The 26,340-nt window shown below is 34.1% G+C and overlaps 4 protein-coding genes and 1 long non-coding RNA gene across 6 annotated transcripts; 1 reads left to right on the top strand and 4 right to left on the bottom strand.

The window, feature by feature from the left end:
* Nucleotides 1-3,210: 3,210 nt before the first annotated feature.
* LOC106342038 (15-cis-phytoene desaturase, chloroplastic/chromoplastic) lies at nt 3,211-7,411 on the bottom strand. 2 transcript variants are annotated; one of them, XM_013780817.1, is made up of 15 exons: nt 7,269-7,411; nt 6,971-7,151; nt 6,749-6,881; nt 6,593-6,681; nt 6,420-6,477; nt 5,857-6,012; nt 5,370-5,518; nt 5,161-5,280; nt 4,830-5,043; nt 4,648-4,750; nt 4,523-4,570; nt 4,286-4,331; nt 4,018-4,205; nt 3,775-3,937; nt 3,211-3,441 (listed from the first exon to the last, which is right to left on the bottom strand). In XM_013780817.1, the coding sequence occupies exons 2-15, from the start codon at nt 7,130-7,132 to the stop codon at nt 3,379-3,381; spliced, it is 1,692 nt and encodes a 563-aa protein (XP_013636271.1). In that variant the 5' UTR covers nt 7,133-7,151; nt 7,269-7,411; the 3' UTR covers nt 3,211-3,378. The 2 variants fall into 2 exon arrangements, with proteins under 2 accessions (XP_013636271.1, XP_013636272.1); XM_013780818.1 differs by having other exon boundaries at nt 7,279-7,397.
* Nucleotides 7,412-10,352: 2,941 nt separating this feature from the next.
* On the bottom strand, nt 10,353-13,302 carry LOC106342040 (DUF21 domain-containing protein At4g14240). Its single transcript, XM_013780819.1, has 12 exons — nt 12,927-13,302; nt 12,749-12,825; nt 12,589-12,672; nt 12,391-12,504; nt 12,193-12,276; nt 12,048-12,119; nt 11,870-11,937; nt 11,704-11,791; nt 11,554-11,627; nt 11,074-11,469; nt 10,918-10,999; nt 10,353-10,822 (listed from the first exon to the last, which is right to left on the bottom strand). The coding sequence occupies exons 1-12, from the start codon at nt 13,165-13,167 to the stop codon at nt 10,745-10,747; spliced, it is 1,458 nt and encodes a 485-aa protein (XP_013636273.1). The 5' UTR covers nt 13,168-13,302; the 3' UTR covers nt 10,353-10,744.
* A 1,674-nt stretch (nt 13,303-14,976) lies between these two features.
* On the bottom strand, nt 14,977-16,388 carry LOC106336950 (plant UBX domain-containing protein 16-like). The gene has a single exon (XM_013775946.1). The coding sequence runs from the start codon at nt 16,386-16,388 to the stop codon at nt 15,123-15,125; it is 1,266 nt and encodes a 421-aa protein (XP_013631400.1). The 3' UTR covers nt 14,977-15,122.
* A 3,143-nt stretch (nt 16,389-19,531) lies between these two features.
* Nucleotides 19,532-21,652, top strand: LOC106336953. Its single transcript, XR_001268933.1, has 6 exons — nt 19,532-19,936; nt 20,022-20,374; nt 20,666-20,910; nt 21,132-21,195; nt 21,286-21,439; nt 21,543-21,652. It is a non-coding gene; the product is annotated as an uncharacterized LOC106336953 (long non-coding RNA).
* Nucleotides 21,653-24,399: 2,747 nt separating this feature from the next.
* On the bottom strand, nt 24,400-25,709 carry LOC106336952 (putative plant UBX domain-containing protein 14). Its single transcript, XM_013775947.1, has one exon. The coding sequence runs from the start codon at nt 25,707-25,709 to the stop codon at nt 24,549-24,551; it is 1,161 nt and encodes a 386-aa protein (XP_013631401.1). The 3' UTR covers nt 24,400-24,548.
* Between the last annotated feature and the right edge of the window lie 631 nt (nt 25,710-26,340).

Raw genomic sequence — 26,340 nt, 5'->3', positions numbered from 1 at the left:
TTGTTAGTTACCAACTGATCGTTAGCATCTTCACTTTACAAAATCCAGAATTAAAAAGTAATAGGTTTTGTTAAGATCCAGAAACTGGATTCGATCGATCCATCTCATAATGTTCGGATATTGATGAGTCCTTCTATGTGGGATATCGATCCACTCAATGATTCTTTTTTCTTTGTAGATGCTAAGACTCCTTCCCTATAAAAAGTAAAAACAAATGCCAGAATTTTCACTCTTTCAAAATATTTGATTTTGGAATAATCTTAATTTGTAGGTATTATTTTTCATTTAGATGGTAATCATATATAATTGGAAAACCTTAGAAACTATGTTACCCATTTGTATATACATAGTGCAAAGTTACTTTGGTGTCTTGTACTTTTATCACCTGCTGTCTTCATTACCCCAGATCCAAAAACAATTCCACTTCGCTGCTCCCCGTGACTTTCAAGAGACTTTTTAGACCCTACCCGAAGTACCGCCTAGTATTAAAAAAGTTCAAAGGAGGAGATACTTTTCGGTTTGGAATATTTCTTCTTTTTTGTTCAAACGGTTTGGAATATTTCATCTCTTCATTTTTTTAACTATCTCTCTTTTTTTTCTCTAGAACATAAATATTTTCTTTTTTGTCGTAATCAAAAGATTCACCTTATGCATTTTGTACCGAGACTATAAAAAAAATTATAGAAGAGAAAACAAAATGATATTTCACTTTGATTACAAAAGGTCGACAGTGATGATTACTTTTCAAGGTTACAATAATGACAGAAAATGAGATATGTCAAATCTGTGGAGATCCATTTTCTGTAGAGAGTAGCGTCAATTTTGGCTTTGCTGCAATGATATGTTTTACACAAAATGTTATAAATAATGCTTACAAGCAATGATCTTTAAGCTTTAGCTAATAATTTTGAATCAGCAAGCTAACCACTGAACGAGGGTTTCAGAAATTAATATAGATGTTATTTAAAAAGTGTTCTAACATCATTAATTATAAAAATACTACGTTTGATCTTCTAAAACTCACATTCCTTTTTTCAAAAAAAAAAAAAAAAAAAGCTCACATTCCTCTAAAAATGTTGTTACATAAAATGAATAATATTTATTTTAGTTTATTGCCATGTATTTTGGACAAAATGAAGCATCCTAAAGCAATGTCTAGAGAACATTTTGAAATGTTTCAAAAAAAAAAAGAACATTTTGAAAAACCCTAGCTTTCTTCTTGATAGCATCCGGTCTAAGGAATGCACTTTGTTGACGGCGATTTGGATAGGCCTTTTGGTCGATGGATTACGAACACCAACGATTATGGAATGAGTAGTCGCACAAAGGTTTCAGAATGCCTCTAATTGACTAGATCTTCGAGATGTGAACACTTAATGATCAGTAGTTTAATTGAAGGATATGACTCACTATTCACTAACATATTATGATAAAACAAAAAGAATGTGGAAAACTAGATAATTTTGAAAACAGAAAAGTGGACTAAGACTTTTGACTAGAAATAATCTCTTCCTTGAATTATTTTTGGTATAGCCACGACCTTGACTATTTCTTGAGCTCTCTTGATCTTTTGATTAAAGGCTTGGTCGAATCTTAGCTTCGACAAAAACAAAGTGACTTTGCTTGGATCCTTTTCTGGTCCAAATAAGTTGTTTTGTGGATCTCTTGAAAATATTAAGGCTCAACCTTCCATAAATGTGCGTTGGTCTGATAAATCAGCTTTTGGCAAGACTCCTTTGCTTGTTGGTCCACTAAACACAGTGTGGTCGATGGTTGGAAATCGGGTGGCCGAACTGGATCAATATGATTGAAAATGTGGCTGATTCGACTATCTTTCAAAACATCATGACCCAAAATGAATTTGCCTTGACTGAAGTGTTCTAAATAGCTGATTAGTCGAGTGAAATGTCCTCTTTTGGTTTCACTGATTTCAGTTTCCCTATTGGGCAAGTACCCACAGGTAGTTGGTCGGTTGGTTTGATCCATGATACAAGCCGGTCATGCACGTATAAAGCCGGCTGGTTTAATTAATGGTTTTCTCTTCTTTTTTTTATCTGTAGCGTTGCTTTTGCCCTCGGATCTCTAGCTTTGTTGGCGGGTTGGTTAGTTTTTTTCTGGTCTTTTTAAGGTTTTGGATGTCCAATGTTCTTGTCTTGGCTAAGGTTAGATCCGCTTAGGACTTGTTGCAACCGATGGTATGTGGTTTGATAATGTGATCCGGTTGTTCTACTGTCCTGGTCTTCTCTTTCTGTATAGACCCCTTTTTAGACTTTAAGATATGTTGTGCTACTTTGCCTTCTTGTCTTATTTTGCTCCGTGATTGTTATGTTTTATTATGGAGTTTTGTCGCTTAGATGTTTATTGTTGTGGTGGCATCTACTAGCTCACAGTGGTCAAGTCTCTCAGTTCTTATCTTGCGAGGAGGCATTTGGTCTTTTGTCGGTAAATGGGTTAGAAAGGATCGTTGTATCCGCATGTAAGAATGAGGGTCCTCTTTGGCGCTTTTTCTCAGTTAGAGTTTAAGGTCTTATTCCTCGTGCTTTGCTTTCTTGGTGAGGTGGTTCTCTTGTTTGGTCTCGGTGGTGCAGTCTCTGGATTCTCTTGCTATATAGGCCATTTCTTTTATTCAAACTGGAACGGTTCTTGGTTGAGTTCGAGCAAATTTTTCCTTTGATTTGGTTCTTTCTTGCAGCTCTTGTTCATCCCATTTCTGGCGCTAATTTGTTCTTCAAATTACTAATAACTGTGTGTCTTGGCCTATGGCTCGGATTTAGATCTTAAATATCTTTTGAATTCCATTGTTCTTTCTGTTTTTTAGTTCTCTTCTACTTTGATAATGTTCTTTGTCTCCCAAACGTGGACATTCTCTAGAAAGATTTCCTACCTCACTAACTTTGTTCCCTGTAATCTTTGAAGTTATGTTTTTATCATGAGAACTCACTTTAGATCTAATAATATAATTTATGTGCTAGATAAAAGAAGCATCCTAAGGTTTCAATGCAGATTGTCCTAGCAATGTGGTAGAAATTATAAATGGATTTGGACACTAGAATTTTTTTTTTCCGTATAAACTATGTAACTATTTTATTTGAAGTTAAATATGTAATAAAATATGAATTCACCTGATGTCTATAAGTTATTTTAACTAAAATACAAATTCATCTTAAATCGTCAGTTTGCATTTCATGGGATTAGAGTGCAATTTCTATATCCTATACTAATTGTGTTTTCTTAAATAAACACCTATATTAATTTTTTACATTATGTATTGGGTTTTTTTTTGCCACACCTTAACTTTGTCTTGAAATGAGGTTTGTATACAAAAGTTACAAAATAATGGTTACAAGCAGAAATCAATGATCTTTAAGCTTCCTCTTCTCATGTTGATACAGTTGTCTCCGACAAGTTTCGCCGTCCAGACGCAGCCAATAGCTCATAATCCTGTTTAATCAGTGTACCCAAACTTGAATCAATATCTCTATGTAACCGGAACAGATTAATGGTGGCATAAGATCTAATCAACAGACCGGAACTTGGTAAAAACCGGTTCATTTAACAATTCAGGGTGACTGGTTAACAAATACATGTACATATGCTTTTGAATGAGCAGGTCGAAGCCCATGGCGAGGGAATCAAACACCAAGCCAGGCCAAGCCTCATAAAACCTCAACCCTTCACGGGCGAGGTCTCTGGTTAAAATCCAGGATGGCCCAGCTGCTACAAATCTATTCATTCTACAGAATTTTTTTTTGATAAAGTTAGTGTGTTATTTACCTGCACAATAGACTGTGAGCAGAATTTGCCAGAGAGAACGGCGCCTTCCATGGAAGCTAAGTACTTCTGTTTAGTGTAGTCTCCAGCTAAGTAAAAGCCTTGAATAGGAGATCTCTGTAGAGGACGACATGGTTCACAGTCTGGGATGGTCTTGTACACAGACCTGAGAGAGAGAGAAGATTGTATTCATTTGAAACTAAATAAAATGAGACATTTGGGGGTTTGGTATGAAACTTGTCTAACCTTGGAGTTTTGACGACATGGTACTTGAGAATTTTAGCTTTGCTTTGGTCAGCAGCGATTTCGTCAGGGAAGAGTTTCTCGAGCTCTTTCATGGTTGCATCTATAATGTCAGAGTCGGTCCGTGATATCCATTCCTCTGCAGGTGCAAATACTAGCTCCAGCATTGATCGGTTTGGATCGTAATATTCCTACATCGTTAAGAAAATGAGAAGAAAACTATCAAGTAAGAGAAACACACAGCTTAACTCGGCAAGACCCGATTCTTTACCTTGCAAGTTAACGACATGTCTGCATACACACTCAGAAGGTTACTTCTGCAAAACAAAACAAGAAGACAAGACTGTTGAAATTAACCAAGAACAAGCCTTCACTGTTGCTGATTCATTTATATGGTGGTTCAAGACTAATCTTTATAATTTTCTTGCTTGACTAAAGGCGTCTTAAGTATTAACGGATGACTTAAACTAATAGAAATGGCTCTAAACTGTTGAGAGAAGTTATTCACCTGCTAAAGAGTAAGTGATCATATGTGTTCTTCAGTTTCCGATCGAACCTGCAATATAAATTCACAGCACTTAAGACCAAAACGGCAGAAGAAGATAACAAGTATTGGTCTTGACTGTCACTAACCATATATGAACGTTAATGACTGGAACACCAACTAACTTCTCCAGTCTCTTGAAGTATGGTATTTCTTTCCATGAATCCGGCAAAAGGAGCTTCAGGATATCGACTACAAGAAGAAGAAAATGTAAACAGGGAGGGAGCCCAAAAAAGTGCAGACTGAATGCAAATTCAGAAAAGAAGCGAACCTGGAGTGGCAAACACATAAGCGTCTCCTTGGATAGTGGTCCCATCAGTGAGTAAGAAATTCTTAACCGTACCATCATCCTCCAGTTCAATCTTCCTTATCCTTGAATTGAGTCGTACTTCACCACCTAGCGATCGAATATGTTCAACAATAGGCATGCATAGCCTCTCCGGAGGATTACCATCTAAGAAGGCCATCTTCGAACCATGTTTCTCCTGTCCATAGCAGTTTAAATTCTATGAGAAGTGAGCATGCTTTAGTGGTAACTATAATTTGCATTGCAATATATTTGTCAATGGAGAGAGGAATAAAAGTTATTGGAGTGCCCAAACCTGAAGAAACCGGTTCAAAGCTATCAAAATGCATTGCATTGACAGTTCGTCGGGGTTTATAAAGTTAAGTGCCTTTGACATGGCTATAAACACCTCATCAGTCACGCGATCAGGTACTCCCTGGAAATGAACACTTACATCACTCGAAGGAAGGCAACACATGAACTTGAAAAATCAGCTACCAATCAAACAAACCAATGAAATATTACCTGCTTTCTCATCCATTCTTCAACTGATAAACCATCTTGGGCCTCAACATAAGCCTGACCTCCGACCATTGCTGGAAGAAGTCCAATAGCAAACTTTATTTTCTCTGGCCATGTCAGCATCTCGTTGTTTCTCAAAATTGCCCAAATACCTACAGAAACAATTTATTTCAAACAGAGGACAAATTCAGCACTATGCGCTACAACCCTACAACTACATAATATGAATACTTATCTTTACGTATGTTTATTAAAAGCTTAAAACTAGATTCATTGCTTTGAAAGAACAAATGAAAATGTTCTTTTCAGAGTCTACATTAGATGTATATCAATGGCGTGAATTGACCAATACAAATATAAATGTGCAAAATGATTAGTTTTCTACTCAATACATCTTATTGAACATGTGTTTAATATTTGATTTAACCACTGTTTTCATCAGGCATGCTATGCTTGAAAGTTCCAAGAACTAGTAAGACTATGCTCATACCGTTTAAGGGTGCTGGTAGAACATCAGGGAAATCAAATCTACTAAATTCCCCAGGTTTACTTGGCATGGCGAATATCATGGAGTGTTCCTTCCATTGCAACCGATCATTGATCCCAAGTTCTCCAAATAAGTTCTGCACGTTCGGGTAAGCACCGACTTCCAGCAAGAATATGAAAAGAGTCAAAAGGAAATAAAAGGTTATGAACTTCACTTAGGAAAATCAAAACAAACTTTGTATGATATTGACATCTTCCTTCAAACTATGAAAGGGATCTTTCTTGCTGACAATTCGAAATGGGGTGCAAGATAATAAAGGTTACTATCATATTGAACTCTAAATGCTTATGCTCCCATTGACATCATGAAGTTTCTGTATAATCACTTTGCAAAGAGAAAGTATATATGTTGCTAAAAATTTTTTTATTATTCAGCTGTGATTCTTAGAGCCTGAAGCACAAATTGGTAGATTTTACATGTAAAAACTATCCGTATTTTTCAAATATAAACCGTCATGTGAGCAACTTATAACACACACATTGGAGAGATTATGAATTAGAACTTACAAAATATATGTAAACCGGTTTCATACCAATCTCCATCTTCATCCTTCCATGCAGCTATCTAGAGGCACACATATATCACATCGTCGTCGTTCGTTAATATATGATTTCAATGAAGAACTTAACTTCACCGAAACTAGCAAGTCCTTAATAAGAATGATGAATAGAAGAAGTACCTTTCCACCAAGAACATCTCTTGCTTCGAGCAAGAGAGGTTGGTGGCCTGCATCAGCCAGGTACTTTGCAGTTGACAGTCCAGCCAACCCTGCAATTTATTTGAGCTTCATCACATCAAACTGGGTAGCATAATGAATAAAAGGACAATGACATACCAGCACCAGCAATGACAACTTTTAAAGGCTTTGCAGGACGAGGAGCACTGCGGAAAGATGCAGACAAACTTGCAGCTTCCAAGAAATTGACAGTGTTCTCTAGCTCTGGCCTTGGTATGTCCACACACACTACCTACTCCCAGGAAAAAAAAGGAAAAAGTGTTCTTTAATCACAAGAAAAACACAAACAAAACTTCAAAAATTCAAGAATCAGACAGAGACCTGCAAAGGACAAGAAGTCCTTCGCCTTGTTCTTGTCTTAAGCGCTTGTGAAGAGATCGGAATTCTGAAGCTGTTGTGTCCCATCAATTCAGATGAAAGTGCATCCAAAAACCCATTTTGATAGGGCAAATTCGCTGCAGAAACATTCCCAAACACAACCATAACTCTGCTTCTAAGGAATCTGGAAAGGCATAAAAGAAAGAGAATTTACATAAACGGGAAAGCAGCAATTAACACAAAAGCTTGTGTCTGAATACAACATAACTGAGAACAAGAAGCGGGTCTGGGGGTTACATACAGTAGCTCACCCTGCGCGTGAAGAAGGAGAAGAGAGGAGGCTAGCCGATAACAAAATGGAGTGCTCGTATGGTGGTTTTAGTTGGATTTTAGTGGTTGGTTCTCAGGCCACGGCTCTTTGTGTTACGAAAGCGATAGATTACCACCACATAAAAATCACATTAATAAAGGGTAATTTGGGTTTTGTCTAAAGAATAATGACATCATTAGGAAGAAACTATACAAACGATTAAGGTGAAAAAAGCAAGAGTGTTTTCTGCCTCATCAACTATATTTGTATATATCTAAATAACAAAATTATATTTAAAAAGTTCACTAAAGTTTTAGGATTGTAGGTGCATTAAATGTAAAAATTCTCTTTGTTCTCGCACTTCTATCTTTCACAAGAGGGAATTTTTTAGAGGAGAAGAGATTTTTTTTTGTTATAAAATAGCTTTTCGATCTTTTGATCGATTATGTTCTTCGCTTAGGCGATTTCCACTCTCGCGTTAGCGATTTTCAATTTCCTGTTGGCGACTTTTTGTTGTGTTTTAGCTCTTTTCCTTCTGATTTCTTCTTCAATCCATCTGCTTCAAAGGATAGACAATCCTTTCACTAGAAAAGCTCAATTCTTGATTCGGATTTGGAATCAATCTTCTCATATGAAAAGAAGTATCCATGAAGATCAAGACAGGAGGGTCAGAAGATACTAGGGAGATTCGAAGCAGAAATAGAAGAGTCGGAGCTGCTGTTCAGGCTAGCGTTCAAACAATGTTCTGTCTCGGGTTTTTTCAAAGATCTTCGTTGAAGGTTAGCTCTAATGGTTAGAGAAGATGCCCTTGATGAACTGGTGGCGTTTGAAGGAGATTGAAGCAAACAAGCAGTTTCAAGGGAGTCGGAGAAGGTGAACGTGATCGGCCGGCGAGAGTTTCGGCGGCGTTTCTCGCTCTTAGACGGTGGAGCCTAGGAAGAGAACACGTGTTGTATACGTGTTACACATGCGATTAATGTTTATCTTTAAATTTGGGCTCAACTTGGGCTGAATGTATCTATCAGAACCTTGTACTGTTTGTAACTGGACCCTGTTGGGTTTCGTTTATAAAACGAAAAGTTGACAAAAAAAAAAGTAATTTATTTGCTGTCAAAATTGGACCTGGTCATATTTATTGTAACTACAAAAAAAAATGAAAAATAGAATATACATTTCTACTCAAAACATAAAGATTTAATCAATAAATTTGAATTTATATGAAAACATATCATATGTGTTATTTAAAGTTTGGTGTTTATACATGTTAATAACATTTTTTGCTAGACAATTCTAAAAAGCTCATGGAGAAATTCCAATCGACCCTAAATTTCGATCAACAAATCAAGATTTTCAACATGCAATCGGAAGATCGGTTCATTAATCCAAATCATCACATATATCAACAAGTAGATCCGACAAAGGTTATATGAAAGACGCTGCAAGACTTGAAGTTTCAAGCGGACAAATTGAAACTGTCTATTCATGAAGATGTGCAACATGAATATGAGAAAAATCATCGGTTGTGCTTAGTGGCTATAGGGCTCAACACCGATAATCAGAACCCAACTAGAATCAAGGTCACTTTCCCTAAAATCTAGCAGTTGGTCGAAACATTTAAAAGTCAAGTTAACAAGATGGTACAGTCAATTTCTACTGTGACATAAAACATCATCTGCTCTTGGTGTTGGAGAAACAACCTTATACTTACAGAAGGTGGATACTATTTCTTAATCGGTGGAGCAACAAAGATTATCAACATTCTTAAAACACATACTTTGTAAAGTAAGAATCTTCAAGCTTCCAAATATCCATCTTCGTCATGGAATTGTTAAAAGCAGCAGATCAAAAGCTTGGACAAGTCGATGAAATTTCAATCATTAAACCAACCAATACTAAGGAAGCAGAAGATCGGGTGAAACTTCAGTTTTAATTGAATTTATGTTTATGTGTTTAAAAAAACATTTGAGAATTTTAGATTAACAACTTTGATTCAAATGATAAATCTTCGCTTTAATTAATTATTTTTTATGAAGTTTTATATTTTAGACTGGTGTTACACAATATTTTCTCAATTTTTGTAAGTTGTTAGTTTATAAATTTTATTTGTGATTTGAAAGTCTTCAAAAATTCTGAACCCCGATAATAAACCAAAAAAATAAAATAGACAAAACTATAATTAAAATAACCATACAAACGATATATAAGAAACTAACTATACCAAATTATAATAGTAAAGTTGAATATTTTACAAAATCAAGTATGCTAAAACATCAGATAAAGTTTATTTAAAGTTTGTAATAATTTTTTTTAATATTAGAGATGAATTTTTATAAAGTTTTTGTTGAAACAAATATGTTTATATAAAATATTTTTGGACTCTTATTATTATTTTGGATAAAAAAACGTACATTTTCTTTAGAATTTGGACCCTTAACTATTAGAAAATAGGGGACATGGGATTGGATCCATAGCGGTCCCCCAGCTTGTCCTCTATCTAAGCCAGCACTACACTAGGTGGTTCATGAACATGTGATATGAAAATGGCGATATACATATAACCAACAAACCGGCTTACTCAAGGGGATTTGTCGACCACTAGACAAATGATAAGGGCATGAAGCTCTTGCAACGTGGTGTAGTTTTGACCCAGTGCGCCTTTAAGTTGTCCAGTCATTTCTTGTATATTAACCATGAAAGAAAAGCTAAAACAAAACATAACAAAAGAAATAAGAAAAATAACCGACAAAACTTCACTAGTTTGAAAATGATCCCCAAAAAGATTTAGGGCAATTCACTCAAATATTCATTTTTAAGTTTTTGTAACAAAAATAGTATTCGAAAAAGAAAATGACCAAAATAGCTTTTTTATTTTGAAATTTTTAATATATATTTTTTTTTAATTTGAAATTCTATCTCTAGAACTCCAGCCCTTTAACTCTAAGTCTAGATTAGTTAAACATATGGAAAAAATATATTTTTACTCTTTAATAAAATTTATTTTAGTCATTTTTTTTCATTGAAATCTATTTTTGTGACAAAAAATTAAAAAAAACTATACGAGAGAATTTCTCGAAGAAGATTTAACAAGAAACCAATATATGTTTCGCGGTCTAGTACAGTCCGATGCTTGACAATCACATCAAAGCTCACATTTTCAGCTTATCCCAGCTCTTGAAATCCTTGGGGACTTGGTAGAAATTTTTCTTAATTAAACACATACCAAAACAGCGCACATAAAGACCATATAGCAAACTGTGACAACTTCATGACACGTAAAGAATAAGTACGGGAGTATATTACAAATTGTACGCATTTGCAGACCAAAAACTGGGACAAACCATCTCTTATATGATGAATTTTCCAATTGAAGAGAACGTGGTCAAGACTTGGATCTTTACTTTATTCTATGTTCCTTTCTTATAACGCAAACAAGAGTTTTAGCCCTTCAAGCAACGACACAACATCCATTATATCGGTTGCTTCCCCTCAACAGGCTCTGTAATAGAACCTTTTACCGTCTGCGCTTGCCTATTTTGTCCACCACCCTGCAAATCAAAGTTACACAACTTATCTCTAAGAAAATCTTGAACTTTCTCCAGCATAAGAACAATAATCAGTTTTTGTTTTGCAATTAACTCACAGCTCCCTTTTGTGCAATCAATCTCCTGCTTGAAGGAGCTCGAGCTATTGATGAGGCGGCTGCTGCTGCTGCTACTCGAATCCTGCAAACAAAAGGGAGACTTTTGTTGTCAGTCAGCTGAAACATCGTTGCCATAAGTGTATTGAAGAGGATAACCTTTTATGAACGTCAACATATTCATCAGTTTCATCCACAATCTCTTCCTGCAAAAGCTCTTCAAACACATCTTCCAAAGTGATGATACCGATAACTTCACCGTCCTCGATATCCTCTGAAGTATGTGTGAACCCGTGTGGTACAGTCTCGTTGTTTTGATAAAACGACTGCCTATTAGCCTTGTCGATTTGGACAATGACGTTGTCGTGGTTCCCTTCTCGTTTCAATAACAGAGGTGCAGCCAAATCAGAGTCATTGCTTTCTTCAGTGTTTTCTTCGAGCAAAGTTGAAGGAGGAACTTTGTTTTTGCCCTTAACCTTCACAACCGCAGCCATGTGACTGCTTCCTTTTTGAAACTCATTTAGTATATCATACAGAGGCATATCAGCTGGAACCCTATTGAAGCAATATAACATCAATCACAATACTAAGTTTCATTACACAGAGACAAAAGGGAAAAGAGTGGAAGTAATGGCCAACCTTGGCATTCTACGTATACAAACAGCGCTGACAAGTGTTTCTGTTTCAGGTCGAACAGTAAGTAGACTCTTTACCTAACAAAGACAAGAGTTTCTTGTTGATTACAGTTTGCAGAAACATGACATGCAAGTAAGAGTAAGCCATAGTTACCAAGAGAAGTCCAATAACGTTTTTGGGATTCCCAGAGTAGACAGGGACTCGGCTATGGCCTCGTGCCAGAATCTTACCCATAGCTTCCCTGTGAGGTCATTTTACACACAAAGCAGTATAACAGACGAACATTGAGACAAGCATGACAGTTGAGAAGCAAACTCACCAGTCCAACTTTGAATTTACATCCAAGGAGAAGGTCGATTCGATTGGCGTCATGGCTTCTTGTGCAGTCTGTCATCAAACCAAGTACAGCTTTTGCGTGAATAACTTTCACTATACAGACGAATCCATGATTCAGGAAAGAATTCAAGAAAGTGTGAGAGTTTGATATTCACAGATACCTTCTCGGTCAAATCAAGAGCTCCACTAATGATTGTTGTCTCATCATGCGTAAGTTCGCCTCCCTTGCCAGCCTAAGACCATAGTGTGCCAAAATTAGTAACTCGAAAGAAGTGAAGAATCTGCAGAGTTTTTATAATAAATAACCTCTTGGCTGTGAATGGAGACAAGAGCTTTCAACTGAGCACGTCTAAACAAAGCGTCATTGTGCCCCAGTACCAAATCCAATATCTATCCCAAAAAAAACCAAATAAAAAAAAAAAGAAACATAAAGTGAGCAGATGAAAGAAAGAAGAATCAATAACACATTTCCAGAACAGAGAAAAGATATAATCAAGAATTGACCTTGCCGATGGGAAAGGCAATAGGGTAGCAGAGAATCATTAAAATACGGACAAGCCAGACGAAATTAGCACCAACGGCGAGTCCATACCTGGTGCATATCGCTTGAGGTATTACCTTACAAAGACAGAAGAAAAAAAAACAATATATGTTCAAATCACTCCTTGATAAAAGCATTTAGATATGCAAAACTATACATACCTCACCGAAAGCAAGAACAAAAGTGACAGAAAGAATAATGGCAACGTATTCATTGAATAGCTTATCCAAATATATAGGAAGCCCCTGCCCAATTAATTCCCCATAGGTAAGTTGTAGAAACCAAAAAAAAAAGCAAGAAACTTTGAGTAAGAGAGTAAACCTCCATTGCAACAGCATTGCACAGAAGCAGTGTCACTAACAGCTGATGCTGTTTCTGAACAACCGGGAATATCGCAGCTAAAGAAATCACCATCATCAGATCAAATTTCGATAAATAAATAAAAATTGATTGAGAAACAAGACATAGGGATTGAAGAAGAAGAAGAAGGAGAGTTTACAGGCTTGCTTCTTCTCGTTGGGAGTGCCACTGCGCTGGAGAATCTCGAGCTCCACGAGACCCAGAGACATGAGCCCCAAAGTCAGACCAGACATGATTCCCGCGAACAGAACGAGGATACAAGAGACGCCTGCGTAGATGAACCACCACGGCGATCCAAACGGAATCGCCTCGCCTCCTCCGTTGGATTGTCCCAATCCGGACAGCATCCTCGCCGCCGCCACCGCATTGATCAGTTGCATCTTTCTTTTTCAGATCCTCGAAAAGGGAGAGGGCTTTATGATATGATTGATTATTTTAAGACCTTATACGACGAATCTTCTCTCTCTCTCTCTCCCTCTCTGTCTTCTGTGATTCTGTACAAGACACATCTCACCAACTTATCGGATTCAGTTCAGTACAACCCTCTAGGACAAACGGAAAAAAAAAAAAAAGTTCCCAAAATTAGATTTTAGACCCCTAAGGTTTTACGACTATTTTAGAAATCCCCCACTTATTTTCAAATTCTTCTGAAGCTCCCTACTGTTACAAACGTCAGATCGTTGCGTGTTCATACAGAAACTGTAGCTCATAGACCAAATCTTTCGAAGCCACAATTTGTATTTTATATTTCTGTGAACGGTCAACAATATGATTGTACGATTAGAACACTAATCACAGTTATCCAAATCAACATTTCTGTTATCAAGCAGAAATATGGTATTAGGAAAGAGTGTTGTTTAGGTTGTCAATCGTGTACTTGTAAGATGACTCATATCGTTCTAGTAGTCTCGTTCCTTGCCGTAGAACGTGATTGATAATATACTATATACGTTTCTGTATCTTGACAGAGATCTTAACCGATTTGTTCATTAACATATAAGTTTGACTGTTTTATATCTTTATTTTTGTAGATTGTCATTGAACTATTTTATAATAACGCATGTGACTAAATCGTAACTTTTTGTAGCCTATAATTTATTTTTGTTTTATAGACTAGAAAAATCACTGAGTAAATATTTAACTATTACATTGTTGGATAGGTTTCTAAGACTATATCAGGTCACCAGTTGATCAGCTTCCTAGCTATTACTTGGAGCTTCCACTTTACTATCAAAAGAATGCAAAACTGGATTCTGAACCTCTCATTGGCAAAATCTGATCTTGCTTTCTCTCTTGCTCAAGCAAAGTTCTTTCTTTTACAGGTGTTGGAGCCAAAAACGCAAGTAGACACTCTTAGTGATGAATTTTGGATTTATCGCCCATAGAAAATTAGTTGAAGCAATTTGTGTAGAACGAAATGATGTGTGCGAGATGGTCCACGACATTATGATGTGAATGCTGTAGCAAGATATGAGTAGTGAGGTTCTTGGTTTATTGCAAGGTTTTTGGATTACATATAGATGGACTGGTTTCTCGAAAGGTTATTGGATGACATATAGATAGGACGTAAAAGACTAGATCTATAAGTCATTGTATGTCCTGAACTTATTTAGCAATCGTTTTCGATAAAATTTATAAGTGCATTAATTTTTTTTATCTAACTGTATATTATTTGTAGAGATTCTCTTGTGTTGTTGTGTTCTACTCTCTAGTTTATGTTCTCTGTCCTACTATAGTAAAAAAAAAAAAAACATTGTGTTTTACTTGTGTTCCAAAAAATATAAACATTATGTTTTACTTAGTGTCGGACCATTACAGCTATAATGGATTATGATATCATAAAACCTATAGCTTTTACACAACAACAGCATCAATGTATATACTTTTTTGGTGCAAAATATCAGTGTATACGTTGAAGCTGTAAAATGGCTCGTATAGTTCAAAATGTATTATATTAACTTGAAACCAGTACAAGTTATATTGCGGTCTAGAAAAAGTATATATTGCGGTCTTAATTTTGGAACAGAGAAATTAGCAATTGATAACTAGCATAATCAAAGGGGGAAATTTACAGTGCAGTTGAGATTTCAAGAACCAGAAATTAGCATATTAAGTGATTTGGAAGGGTGATCTATGTTGTACAGATCGTTAAGTTGAACATGTTATATCTGGTTTAACCTCTTTAGAAAAAGAAGAAACTGAAATTTTACTAGAACGGTGACTGATTCATTACAAGGAATAAAGAAGCAGAAAAGAAACAGCAACACGCTCGAACTAAAACTCACAATCCTTTTCTTGCCTTCTTAGTTAAAGGTTGGCCTAAAACTCGAAGTATTCACTTCGAAAGAACCGAGATCATCGAATTAGCGAGTCCAGATTCCTCAAAAGTCGCATAGAGTCTATAATCAAGAGTCTTGGAATCACCAGGAATCGCATGTACCAGCTTAAACGCATTAATCTCTGATTCTTCCAAGAGAGAATCACAGAAAGACCAGAGAAGTAGATAAGGTTCGCTCTTGAGAAATCTTCTCTGCTTTCTTGTCCCATCTGGAAAACGAACAGAGAGACTGCACACAAGGCTTTTATCACAGTCTACTTTGGGCTCTTCTGTCAAATCCGGTAACTCTACCCAGTGTTTTTCTGGCCCCGAAGAAGGATCAACGATGTCATCATCATCATTGTTGCTTGAAGAACACGTCTCCTCCACGTTTTCAAACTCTTCTCCCCAAGAAGGACCCTCGACGTTGTTGCTTGACGACCAATCCTCCTTCTTTTCAAACTCTTCACCCCAAGAAGGAACCGGGACTTGATCATTGTTGTTGCTTTTGGAACAAGTCTGATCCTCCTCCGCTTCAGGGTATCTGTTCCTTATCAGTGAAGCAATATGCTCATGAGGACCAGCCTCCAAAAACCACGACAAATCCTCCACAAAGCTCTGAGCATCAATCACGCCGCTCCACATCCCCATCTTCTGACCGGTGACGGGATCGATCACAAGCACCACAGGTGGAGCAGAGTCCATCTTGTAGAAGTTCGAGATCTTCTTCCCTTCGATTGTGTTATCATAGACCTGCCACAAGACGAAGCTGGACATAAGAGCTTCCGAAACGGTGTCGTTCGCCCATAAATCACGATTGAGCGCGTGAGAAGCAAACTCTGTTCTGGACTGGAGATTCACTAGCAACCATAGATTCTGTGTACAAGAAGTTGACTTCGCTTCCTCAAACGTACGACCCTCGAAAAGCATGTCTACAGGAGGACGATACATGGAAGACAATGTCGAATCTGATTCTCCACCATCGAACGTCGTTGACTCGTTACTTTCCTCCGCGGCATGATCGTAGTTGTTGCGGAGGAGAAAAAGATTGATGGATTCCTCTATGTTCCAGTTCGTTGTCTCCAAGAACCTTTTTGCGGTCTCGACGGTCTGACCGACAGCGACTTCGAGGAAAGAAGATATTAGTTGATCATCGTGTTGTTGTTCGATAGAATTCGTGGACAGTGTTTGAGGGGTTTCGTTGTTGAGGAAGAAATTTATTTCTTCGTCAGGCTGCGACCTTGTTGTTATCAGTCGTTTTGTCCTCGAAAACGTTATCCCCATTCTTTTTTTTTTTTTTTTTTTTTTTTTTTTTTTTTTTTTTTTGTAGACTAGGATGGGTTCGGGCCTTCGGCCTTAATCCCACCCCAGGCCCGGGGCCGGCCGGCGCTGATACCGATAACATGGCGTAAAGCACCCCTCCCCATGGGAATCGAACTAGGGGTGCAATGGAACCTACTCCAAGCACTAAACGTTATCCCCATTGTTGATGTTATGAGAGATATGAACAAGATGTAGAGTTTGGGTGTGTTTATATAGATATCCAGAAAGATATAACTTGTTTCTATTTCCTTTTCTGTTTATTTAGATATTTAGAAAGTGAAAACTTGTTTAGATTTCTTTCCTTTTCTGTTTATATAGATATTTAGAAAGAGGAAATTTGTTTAGATTTGTTTCCTTTTCACGTGCAGGCTCATTTTTTATACCAAATTTAAAGTTTATATTGATCAAATATGGAAATTAGACTTTATTTTTACAAATGTTTTTTTTTTGTGTGCACATTTTACAAATGTTTTTAGATTCAGGATCCCAGCCTAAAACACAAAGAAAAATTAATAGAGAAAAGTGAGACTTTGTGCATATGGAATGTTAGCACATAACTAAGTCAAAATGGGGTAACTTCAAGTTGGCAATCACTTACACATTAAACTCATTTCACAAGCAGTTTAAACTTTCAAAATGACATTTTTATCAAAAAAAAAACTCCAACCTGACTTACTTGTTCATTAAGTCAAAACGGTAACTTGTACTGTTCAAAACCGATGACGTGTCGTTTTTTTTTTATATATATTTTTTAAATTATTTTATTAATAAAATAAATAATAAAATAAAGAATATAAAAAAATTCATAAAAAAATTCAAAACAAATCATTAAAATCACTAAAAATTCCCAAAAAAAAAATTCACCAATTTTTTTTTTAAATTATTTATTAATAAAATAAATATAAAAATACAAAAATATAAAAAAATTCATAACAAATCATAAAAAGTAAAGAAAATTCACAAAAATATTTTAAATGATTTTATTAATAAAATAAATATAAAAATAATCACCCAAAATTTTACAAAAATAAAAGATTCAAAACAATATTTAAGTATAAAATACAGAAAATATTAAAAATATTAAAAAATCGAAACAAATCACAAAAATTCACAAAAATCAAGAATAAAATTATATGTGGTTTTATAAAAGCGACTAAGGAATAAAGTGCATTGAGTGCTATAAACTCGCCACCCTCAAGCTATCATTAGTATACATTCATCCCTTTAACAATCCTGAACTTTTCCAAATCCAACCAACACACACATAGAACATAACAGATTAAAACAAAATCCAAAATACCAGTTAGTCTCTGGGTTATGATTACTCCAATTCAGATTAGAAAAATTCATTATCTTCAAATGATTCTCGTGAATGATTTGTTTTAATTTTTTTATGAATTTTTATATTTTCTGTATTTTAATATTTATTTTATTAATAAAATAATTTAAAATATTCTTTGTGATTTTTTTGAATTTTTCTGAATTTTATTGACTTTTTATGATTTGTTTTAAATTTTTTAATAATTTTTTTATTTTATATTTATTTTATTAATAAAATAATTTAATTTTTTGGGTGAATATTTTGATTGTTTCTGAATTTTTAGTGATTTTTATGATTTGTTTAGAATTTTTTATGGATTTTTATATTTTATTTATTATATACTTATTTTATTAATAAAATAATATAAATACTGTTGTGAATCTTTTATTTTTGTAAAATTTTATGATTATTTTTATATTTATTTTATCAATAAAATAATTTAAAATACTTTCTGTGAATGTTTTGACTAAATACGGTAATTTCATGTATAGTGGGAAATGAAATTTTTTATTTTGGATTTAAATTGTGTGATTAATATTTTTCTTTTTTTCTCTTGAGATATACACTGCCTTTACAATTACTTTTGCTATTGAGTTTTGATTAATTTAGATGTGATTTATTTTAAAAGTTTGTTTGTTTCTTGCTTCTTTGATAATTTAACTAAAGTTATACATGTTTATATAAATTCAAATTAGTTATTTTTTACATATTGATAGATGTGATTTATTTAGTTTAGCCATAATTTATTCATTAAGATTAGGTGTATTAAAAGGAAAAAAATCAAAAGATAAATAAAAGCATTTATTATTATATAGTTAGAGAAATATAAGAGAAGACCAAAAAAAAGTTAGTCTAGTGAAATGGTACAACAACTTTGTATAAGTAGATTTTTTAGGAATCCTCCCCTTTTAATAGTATAAATTAATAGTATAAATATTACAACTAATTTACAAATACATATGTAATTCTAAACTTATAATTATAAGTTAGTTTCAAATAATTTAAATGTCTTAGTTACAAATTTGTTGCAACATTTTTGTGAATATTTCAGTGTAAAATTAGGTTCACACTATATTAGTAGTTGTACATACTTTAAGCAATTATTCTTAATGGAGTTACAAATCAGTCTCAAATATCTCTATATACTAAACCAATTGTTTCCCATGTATATACCAAACATAATATTCTGACATAAATGATATACTATATAGATGATTCCAAATTTGACGCCTGGTAAAAAAATTATCAGTTTTACATATATTACAAGGGCAATAAAGCTTATCACTATTTCTTTGTGCTAATAGATGCCTACTTACAAAACTCATGAATTTCTTTCACCCTGTTAAAAAACTCGGCTGAGATATTATTCATTTGTTAATAGATCTTACATCCACTCACGAGATTTCCAATATTTATAATTAATTCTCTCTCATTTCTTTTGTTTGTTGAAATATCTATGTTTATTTAACATGTACAATTAGAGGAAGGGAAACAATTGGTTTAATATATAGAGATATTTGAGACTGATTTGTAACTCCATTAAGAATAATTGCTTAAAGTATGTACAACTACTAATATAGTGTGAACCTAATTTTACACTGAAATATTCACAAAAATGTTGCAACAAATTTGTAACTAAGACATTTAAATTATTTGAAACTAACTTATAATTATAAGTTTAGAATTACATATGTATTTGTAAATTAGTTGTAATATTTATACTATTAATTTATACTATTAAAAGGGGAGGATTCCTAAAAAATCTACTTAACTCAACGTGGCCGTCTCGGCTTTTCAGAGTCTCATCTCTTCGCCTCCCCTTTCGTTATCTCTTCACCTTCCCTGTGGTTCAGTGTATTTGTTTTAATTCTACCATAATTGTTAATCCCATTGAATCCAGATTCCATGTCGTCTTCTCCCTTTCATTCATCTCAAATCTATAAATATAAGCAGGTTGAGAGTATGATGGATGCTCAGCACGATTGTCAGTTTACCATTTTATTAAGCTGGAAAGATTTTCAAAAATGTCTTCCTCCGATGCTGTTTTTTTGCACTCTGCGTTTGAGGCTCTCCGCCTCTGAAGATCTGGCCAGTTCATTGTTGCCAAATTGATCTGTTTTTGGGACTTGAAAAACATCAAGAAACATGGTTAATTCATGGAAATCACTCTACTTCTGTTGATGATAAGGTATTATAACGACAAACGTTCTTTTTTCTCAAATCTTCTATTTTTCCCATAGCCGATAATCTAAATGTTCAATCTTTGATTGCAGAATTTGGTGATACATGGATTCATCCTGCTGGTCGCGCCTCTTACTACAGTCCGTCTTTGCGAGGAGGTTCAGTCGTGAAGTTAATTGGAGAGAGGAAGGAGCTGTCATTCCAGTCAAAAATCAGGGACACATATGTGGGATGATTCATTATTTCTTTGAACGATTGGTTTTGTGCATCGCCATTGCGGTTGAGATTGCAGTTATTTTTGATAAAATAGGAAGTTGTTGGACGCTCTCGGTGGTTGGAGCGGTGAACGGTATAAACAAGATCAAGACCGGAGAATTGATATATTTGTGGGAACAAGAGTTCATAGACTACTACAGAGAGGACGGCAATGGTGGATGTGATGGAGGTACAGCAGCCAACACTTTTTAAGTTCATTTATCTCAAGTTAACGAGATGAATCACTTTGTACATTTTTCAAAGTTTGGATTGTAGACTAAGGTGTGAGGAGTCATAGTTTCAGTTTGCTTTTTTAGTTAACGAGATGAATCACTTTGTCTTTGAAACCATTGTCATGAAATTGTATAAATCAGACGGCCTTGACATTCTACAAATCTGTATATCCATTCGACACTGTCACCAAAAATATTAATTTTCTTTAAGAACATTGTCATGAATTTTTGTGTTTGTGCTTCCTCAGGGTTTATGTACAGGTCCATGTGACGATGGCTTTGGAAACCATGATGTGCTAGCCGTGTGGCATGGAACAACAGACGGAGGTGAAGACTATTGGATTATTATTTATAACTCATGGGAATCATATTGGGGAGAAGGCGGATACATCAGGTCCTAACGTAACTATCATAAATCAACCGGGTAATGCGAAGTCGCAGCACGGTCTATACCCAATCAAGCCAAGCTCTCCATTTGGTTTGGTGTCTACAGGTGTGTTTAAATTTGAGGTTTTATTTGCTATTCAGATAATTGGTTGGGCATGGTTTTGAGATACACTTTATAGGCAATATCCACCTAATATCCACAAGTCCTGGGTGCCTCTTTTAATTAATCATGCTCGGTTTTGGGGTATAATTGAAGGCATCCATATTATTTAATTGTTCATAATTAATTCTGTTTAATTGATTCGCCATGGGAATCTAATATTGAAGTTGGTTCTCCACGAGCAAGGAATGAAGCTAAGTTGAGATACAAAGAGAAGTAACTCAAGCACATGTGAGTTTTTTTTCTTTTCTTATTAAAAAGCGTTATAAAACATAGTTTTTACAAAAAAAATGATTCAAGATTTAATTGTTTGAGTTGTAGTATTGGGAAAAAGATTCGATATGCATCTCGCAGAGCGAGAGCTTACACGAGAAAAATAGTGAGAGGAAGATTTGTGAAAGCTGGTGACAATTATGCCTATGACCCATCATCACTAACCATGAAATCAATGAGTTTTCTCTTCCCCTAAAACAATGTATGTCTTCTTCTCATGATGATCATATATGATTACTCTTATACGTGGTGAACCAGTTTCTTCTCGGAAAAGTAAGCCAAACTCTTTATCTTTTTGCCTACAGTTTTATTTTGAATCGAGGAAATCAACATGTTGCGGCATGGAAACGTTGGAGACCTGCACAAAGAATGCTTAGATGTAGTGAAAGTGACGAATTGGGTGGAAGGCCAAAATGGGTGGAAGGCCAAAATGGGTGAAAATATAGCAATTTTGCTTCTTTTTTCTAAAACAGAGCTCTTTCTTATGTTATTTACTTTTTTTAATATTTCTAATCATTATGTAATAGGGAAAATCCTAACTACTTTTATTTGTAAACTTAGAAAATAATAACTCTAAAATAATTTATGTTATATACGTATATATATTTTTTTTTACAAAACTCTAAAAACTCAGACTTGATTCTTCATATTTTATTAGTTAATTGTGTTACATATAATAGAAATATTTATTTCAAACTAAAAATATTAAAAAAATCAAATTTAAAAATTAGTTATGTATAATTTAATATACAAAAATTCACATACAAATAAAAATGATAAATGTAACAATTTAAATAAAAAATATTATTTGTAAACTTAGAAAATAATATATCAAGAATATTCATTTTTAGGAAAGAAAATAGAAAAATACATCGGAGACAAATCCATATCTATTATGAAATTCTTTTAGAGAAAAAATTAAAGGAATACATTGGAGATAGTCTAAGGCATAGTCGACGTAAATGATCGACGTTGAGATTTCAGCTTTTCTGATTTTTACTATTCTAATGTTTCAATATAATTTGAATATTTTCTTTATTTTATAATATAATGGTTTAAAAGTATTTTTTGTTTCACTATATAAATTATTTTTATATTTTAATGTAACTTTTTATTTATTGGATATTGTGTGGCCAATTAAATTATGTAAATTACGGTGTAATTAATTAAATTTATATATTAAATGACAGTTTCTTAAAGTAATAACTTTTAAATATTATAAATTTTAATTAAAACTAATTATATTTTGAAACAGATAGAGTAATCTATAAACTAACTCTATATAGATATGACGACAAAATTGTAAAGTGGTCTCACCTTGAATTTCCCTCATTTTGTGCATTCTTAATTGGAAGGAGATAATCAACATCTAATATTATGTTACTCTCAGTATATTAGAAATGGTCGAACCGTAAACCAATTAAGGATGATGTAAGGAAGACATAAAGATGTATTTCCAGTTATCACAAATATATAGTCAATTGACAACAACTTAATTATGTCCAGCGTAGGACAACAGAGAAGAGTTTTCATACCTTCTAATATTATAATATTTCACCACATTAGTGGCTAAATCAGTTTTCTCTAGCACAAATACTCACTCGATTCTTGGAGTTTAAGCTTTTCTATCTAATGATATTAGTAGTTTGATCCCGAAAAAAAAACGGTCGAACTGCACATTGTAATTGGTGAAAGAAAACAAACAAAAATCAACCGAAGACTTTTAAGGTATATGAAACAAAAATTGGAAATAACAATTCTCTGCAATTAAAGAATAAGACAATAAAATTGTAAAAATACAAAATAAAACAAAAAATATACACAGAAAGAAAGATTTAGTAAAATAAAATAATAATATAATTTCCATAATTAATAGTGCTCAGTTACACTAAAAAGTCTAAATTTACAACATACATAGTTTATTTACATCTTTAAAAATATTATCTAATTAAAATAGTTCTAAAAAAACTGCCACCATGAAGGGTTAGAAAATATATGATAAAATACAATACATAACATTAAAAATAAAAAATCATGTTAGTAGTAATAAAAATGAAATGACAACACATTTATTAAAACCATAGAACGGCACGCAACAAAGTGTTATTAAATATATAAACTACAAATTAAATATGCTCAACGTAAACAAACATAAAAATGAGACATCATATCTGGATATATTTAAATAAATAATTTTAAACATATTATATTCTTGATAATTTTTAAATTATTTAAAAATAAACTAAATTATTAAAAAAATTAATATACAAATAAAATAAAAGCGATATTTTGTAACGTCAAAAATAATAAATGAATAAAAAATATATTATGTTAATAAAATATATTTTAGATTTTAAAGACTTCTAATTCATGTAATATTACAAAATTCAAAATTTGTTTATTACAATTAATATTTTACCATTGAATATATTAAAATAATATTCTAGATTGATATTCAATTGTCAGTTTTCAACTATTACACGTAAAAAAATACTATTAAGTACGTTTTTTTGAAAATGGGGTTTTATATTTGAAGTAGGTTATTGGAGTACTTTTTGTTTTCGTGAATTTATTCAAGATGAGATTCCGATCTTTTAAACTAGGATAATTTATATTCTATAAATAATTATTTTTTTTTTACATAATTCTAAAATTTCAGACTTGATTCTTCATATTTTATTAGTTAATTGTGTTACATATAATAGAAATACTTATTTCAAACTAAAAATATAAAAAAAAATCAAATTTAAAAATTAGTTATATGTAATTTAATATACAAAAATTTGCATAAAAATAAAAATGATAGATATAACAAATTTAAATATATTATCTGCGCGTAACGCGGAAAAAGTATCTAGTTATTTTTAATGTTTGAACATGGTGTTGAACTATCTACCTCTTGCGTGAACTTGACAGATTCTGATGATGTTTCAAGTTGCAACGCCCATTAATGCTACAGTTCCATGAGGAATTTCCAAAAAGAGCACGTAACTATTCGACAAGGGCTTCTCATCTCTCCTTTTAATTTCGATATGCGAACATTTGCAAGTTTTCTAACAAGATTAGCTAAATTATTTAAACACCAAAGTGGTCGATCCTTGCTTAGTTTTGAACATTATTCAAGACCACTTTCTCCCAGTTGGATCATAGCGTTGTCGGGTTTCTAAAAACGTTTAGATGAAGAGGTCTCACTGACCATGAAAAAATCAATAGCAAAAGAGACAAACTGGAAGTTGAAAGGAACAAACACTATTAAAATCAAGATATAAGAGAAAAAAAAAACTACTACTTGGGGTCTAAACTCCAAATCTTCACTCCCAAGCAACCAACACCATCGAATTAGCGAGCCCAGATTGTTCGAACGTGGCGTTAGCTCCATAATCAAGAGTCTTTGAAGCACCAGGGATCGCTTGTACCAGCTTAAACGCCTTCTTCTCGGACTCCACAATCTGAGAATGACAGAAAGACCAGAGAAGCTGAATCGGTTCGCTCTTGAGAAACCTCCTCTGCTTTCTTCTCCCGTCTGGAAACCGAACACAGACACTGCACACAAGGCTTCGATCACAGTCTCCTCTTGGCTCTTCTGTCAAGGCTGGAAACTCAAAACAAGTCTCCTCCTCCTCGTGTGCGGGTAAAGTCTTCGCCACAACATGATCAATGTGGTTGCTTGAAGAACAAGTCTCCTCCCCCGAGGAAGGAGTGACGATGCGATCACTAGTCTGGTTGGTTTCATTACATAGAAAGTCTGTTTTGATGGGTTCTTTTCTTCTCAGAGAAGCAATGTGTTCGTGAGGACCGGACTTAGTATAGTTCATCAGATCGTCGATAAAACTCTGAGCTTCAATCACCCCGCTCCACGACCTAATCTTAAAACCAGTGATGGGATCAATGAGGAGCACCACGGGAAGAGCAGAGTCAACCTTGTAGAAAGTAGAGATTTTCTGTCCTTCGGTGGTATCATCATAGACTTGCCATAAGATGATGCTCGACTCGATAGCTTGAGAAACGACTTTGTTTGACCATAAATCTATGTCAAGCGAATGAGAAGCATAGTCTTTCGTGGATTGGAGATTCACTAGCAACCACAGATTCCTTTGGGAAGATGTTGATTTTGCCTCATCGAACGAACCTTCGAAAAGAAATCTCAGAGGAGGTAACCTCGTCGTATTTGATTCAACGAAAAAGTGATTAATGGCTTCTTCGAGGTTCCAGTTTGCCGTCTCTAAGAACTGTATGGCTGTTTCCATGGTTTGGCCAACAGCTATGTCGGTGAATGACGAGATCAGTTTCTGTTGGTAATCACTGGCTGGTTGATTCTCATCGAATGTCAGTGAATCTAACGATTCTGATTCGGAGTCAGAGATCTGTTCAGGAGCCGGAGTATCACAGAGAGTATTCCCAATCGAAGGTGAAGGAAGAGGAACTTGTTCTTCTTTTCCTTCTTCATGAGAATCATGTGGAGCATCCATCATCAGCAACTGTTTGTGATAATAATTACGCCAATACTGCTCTGATAAGTTTTGTTAAACTTGAGATTGGAACACCCTAACCTTTATTGATAACGAAGCCAAATATTTATATTACAAAGAATTAGGTTAAACTCTTAACAGAAAGAGAAAAGGGAATATACGATTTTTGTAGATCCTAGATAATTATGAAATATATATATATATATAATCTAGAATTTGTTTGGTTTGATTACAGTAAAATCGGCTCCTCGTTGGGTTACAGTTTTTTTTCTTTTAATTGGATTATAAAGCAACTAAACCAATCAGATTATAAACAAACTTCAGTTCTTGTTTTTTCTCATATATATCTCTGAAGATGTTTGTATATTCTCTCCAACGTGATTAGGCAATTAGCTATTGTAGTTATCGTCACACACCACAATAGTGATTTTAAATTTTTGCCAGAAAACGTGATTTTAGTGTTCGGCCGAAAAAGCATTTTTGTCGAAAAAACATGTTTTTTGTTATGAAATAACTTATAATTTATAGTATCGAGAAATTTAAATAAGAGTAAAATTTGATACCCGTAGGAAGCAAATAACACTAGTATAAGAGAGAGAGTTTATTATAAGGAAGAAGAAGAAGATGTAATGGT

This window comes from Brassica oleracea, chromosome C4 (assembly GCF_000695525.1).
Source record: "Brassica oleracea var. oleracea cultivar TO1000 chromosome C4, BOL, whole genome shotgun sequence".
In the NCBI taxonomy this organism is placed as follows: Eukaryota; Viridiplantae; Streptophyta; class Magnoliopsida; order Brassicales; family Brassicaceae; genus Brassica; species Brassica oleracea.
Note: the sequence above shows the minus strand (reverse complement) of the source record. Positions and strands in the feature narration are given on the sequence as shown.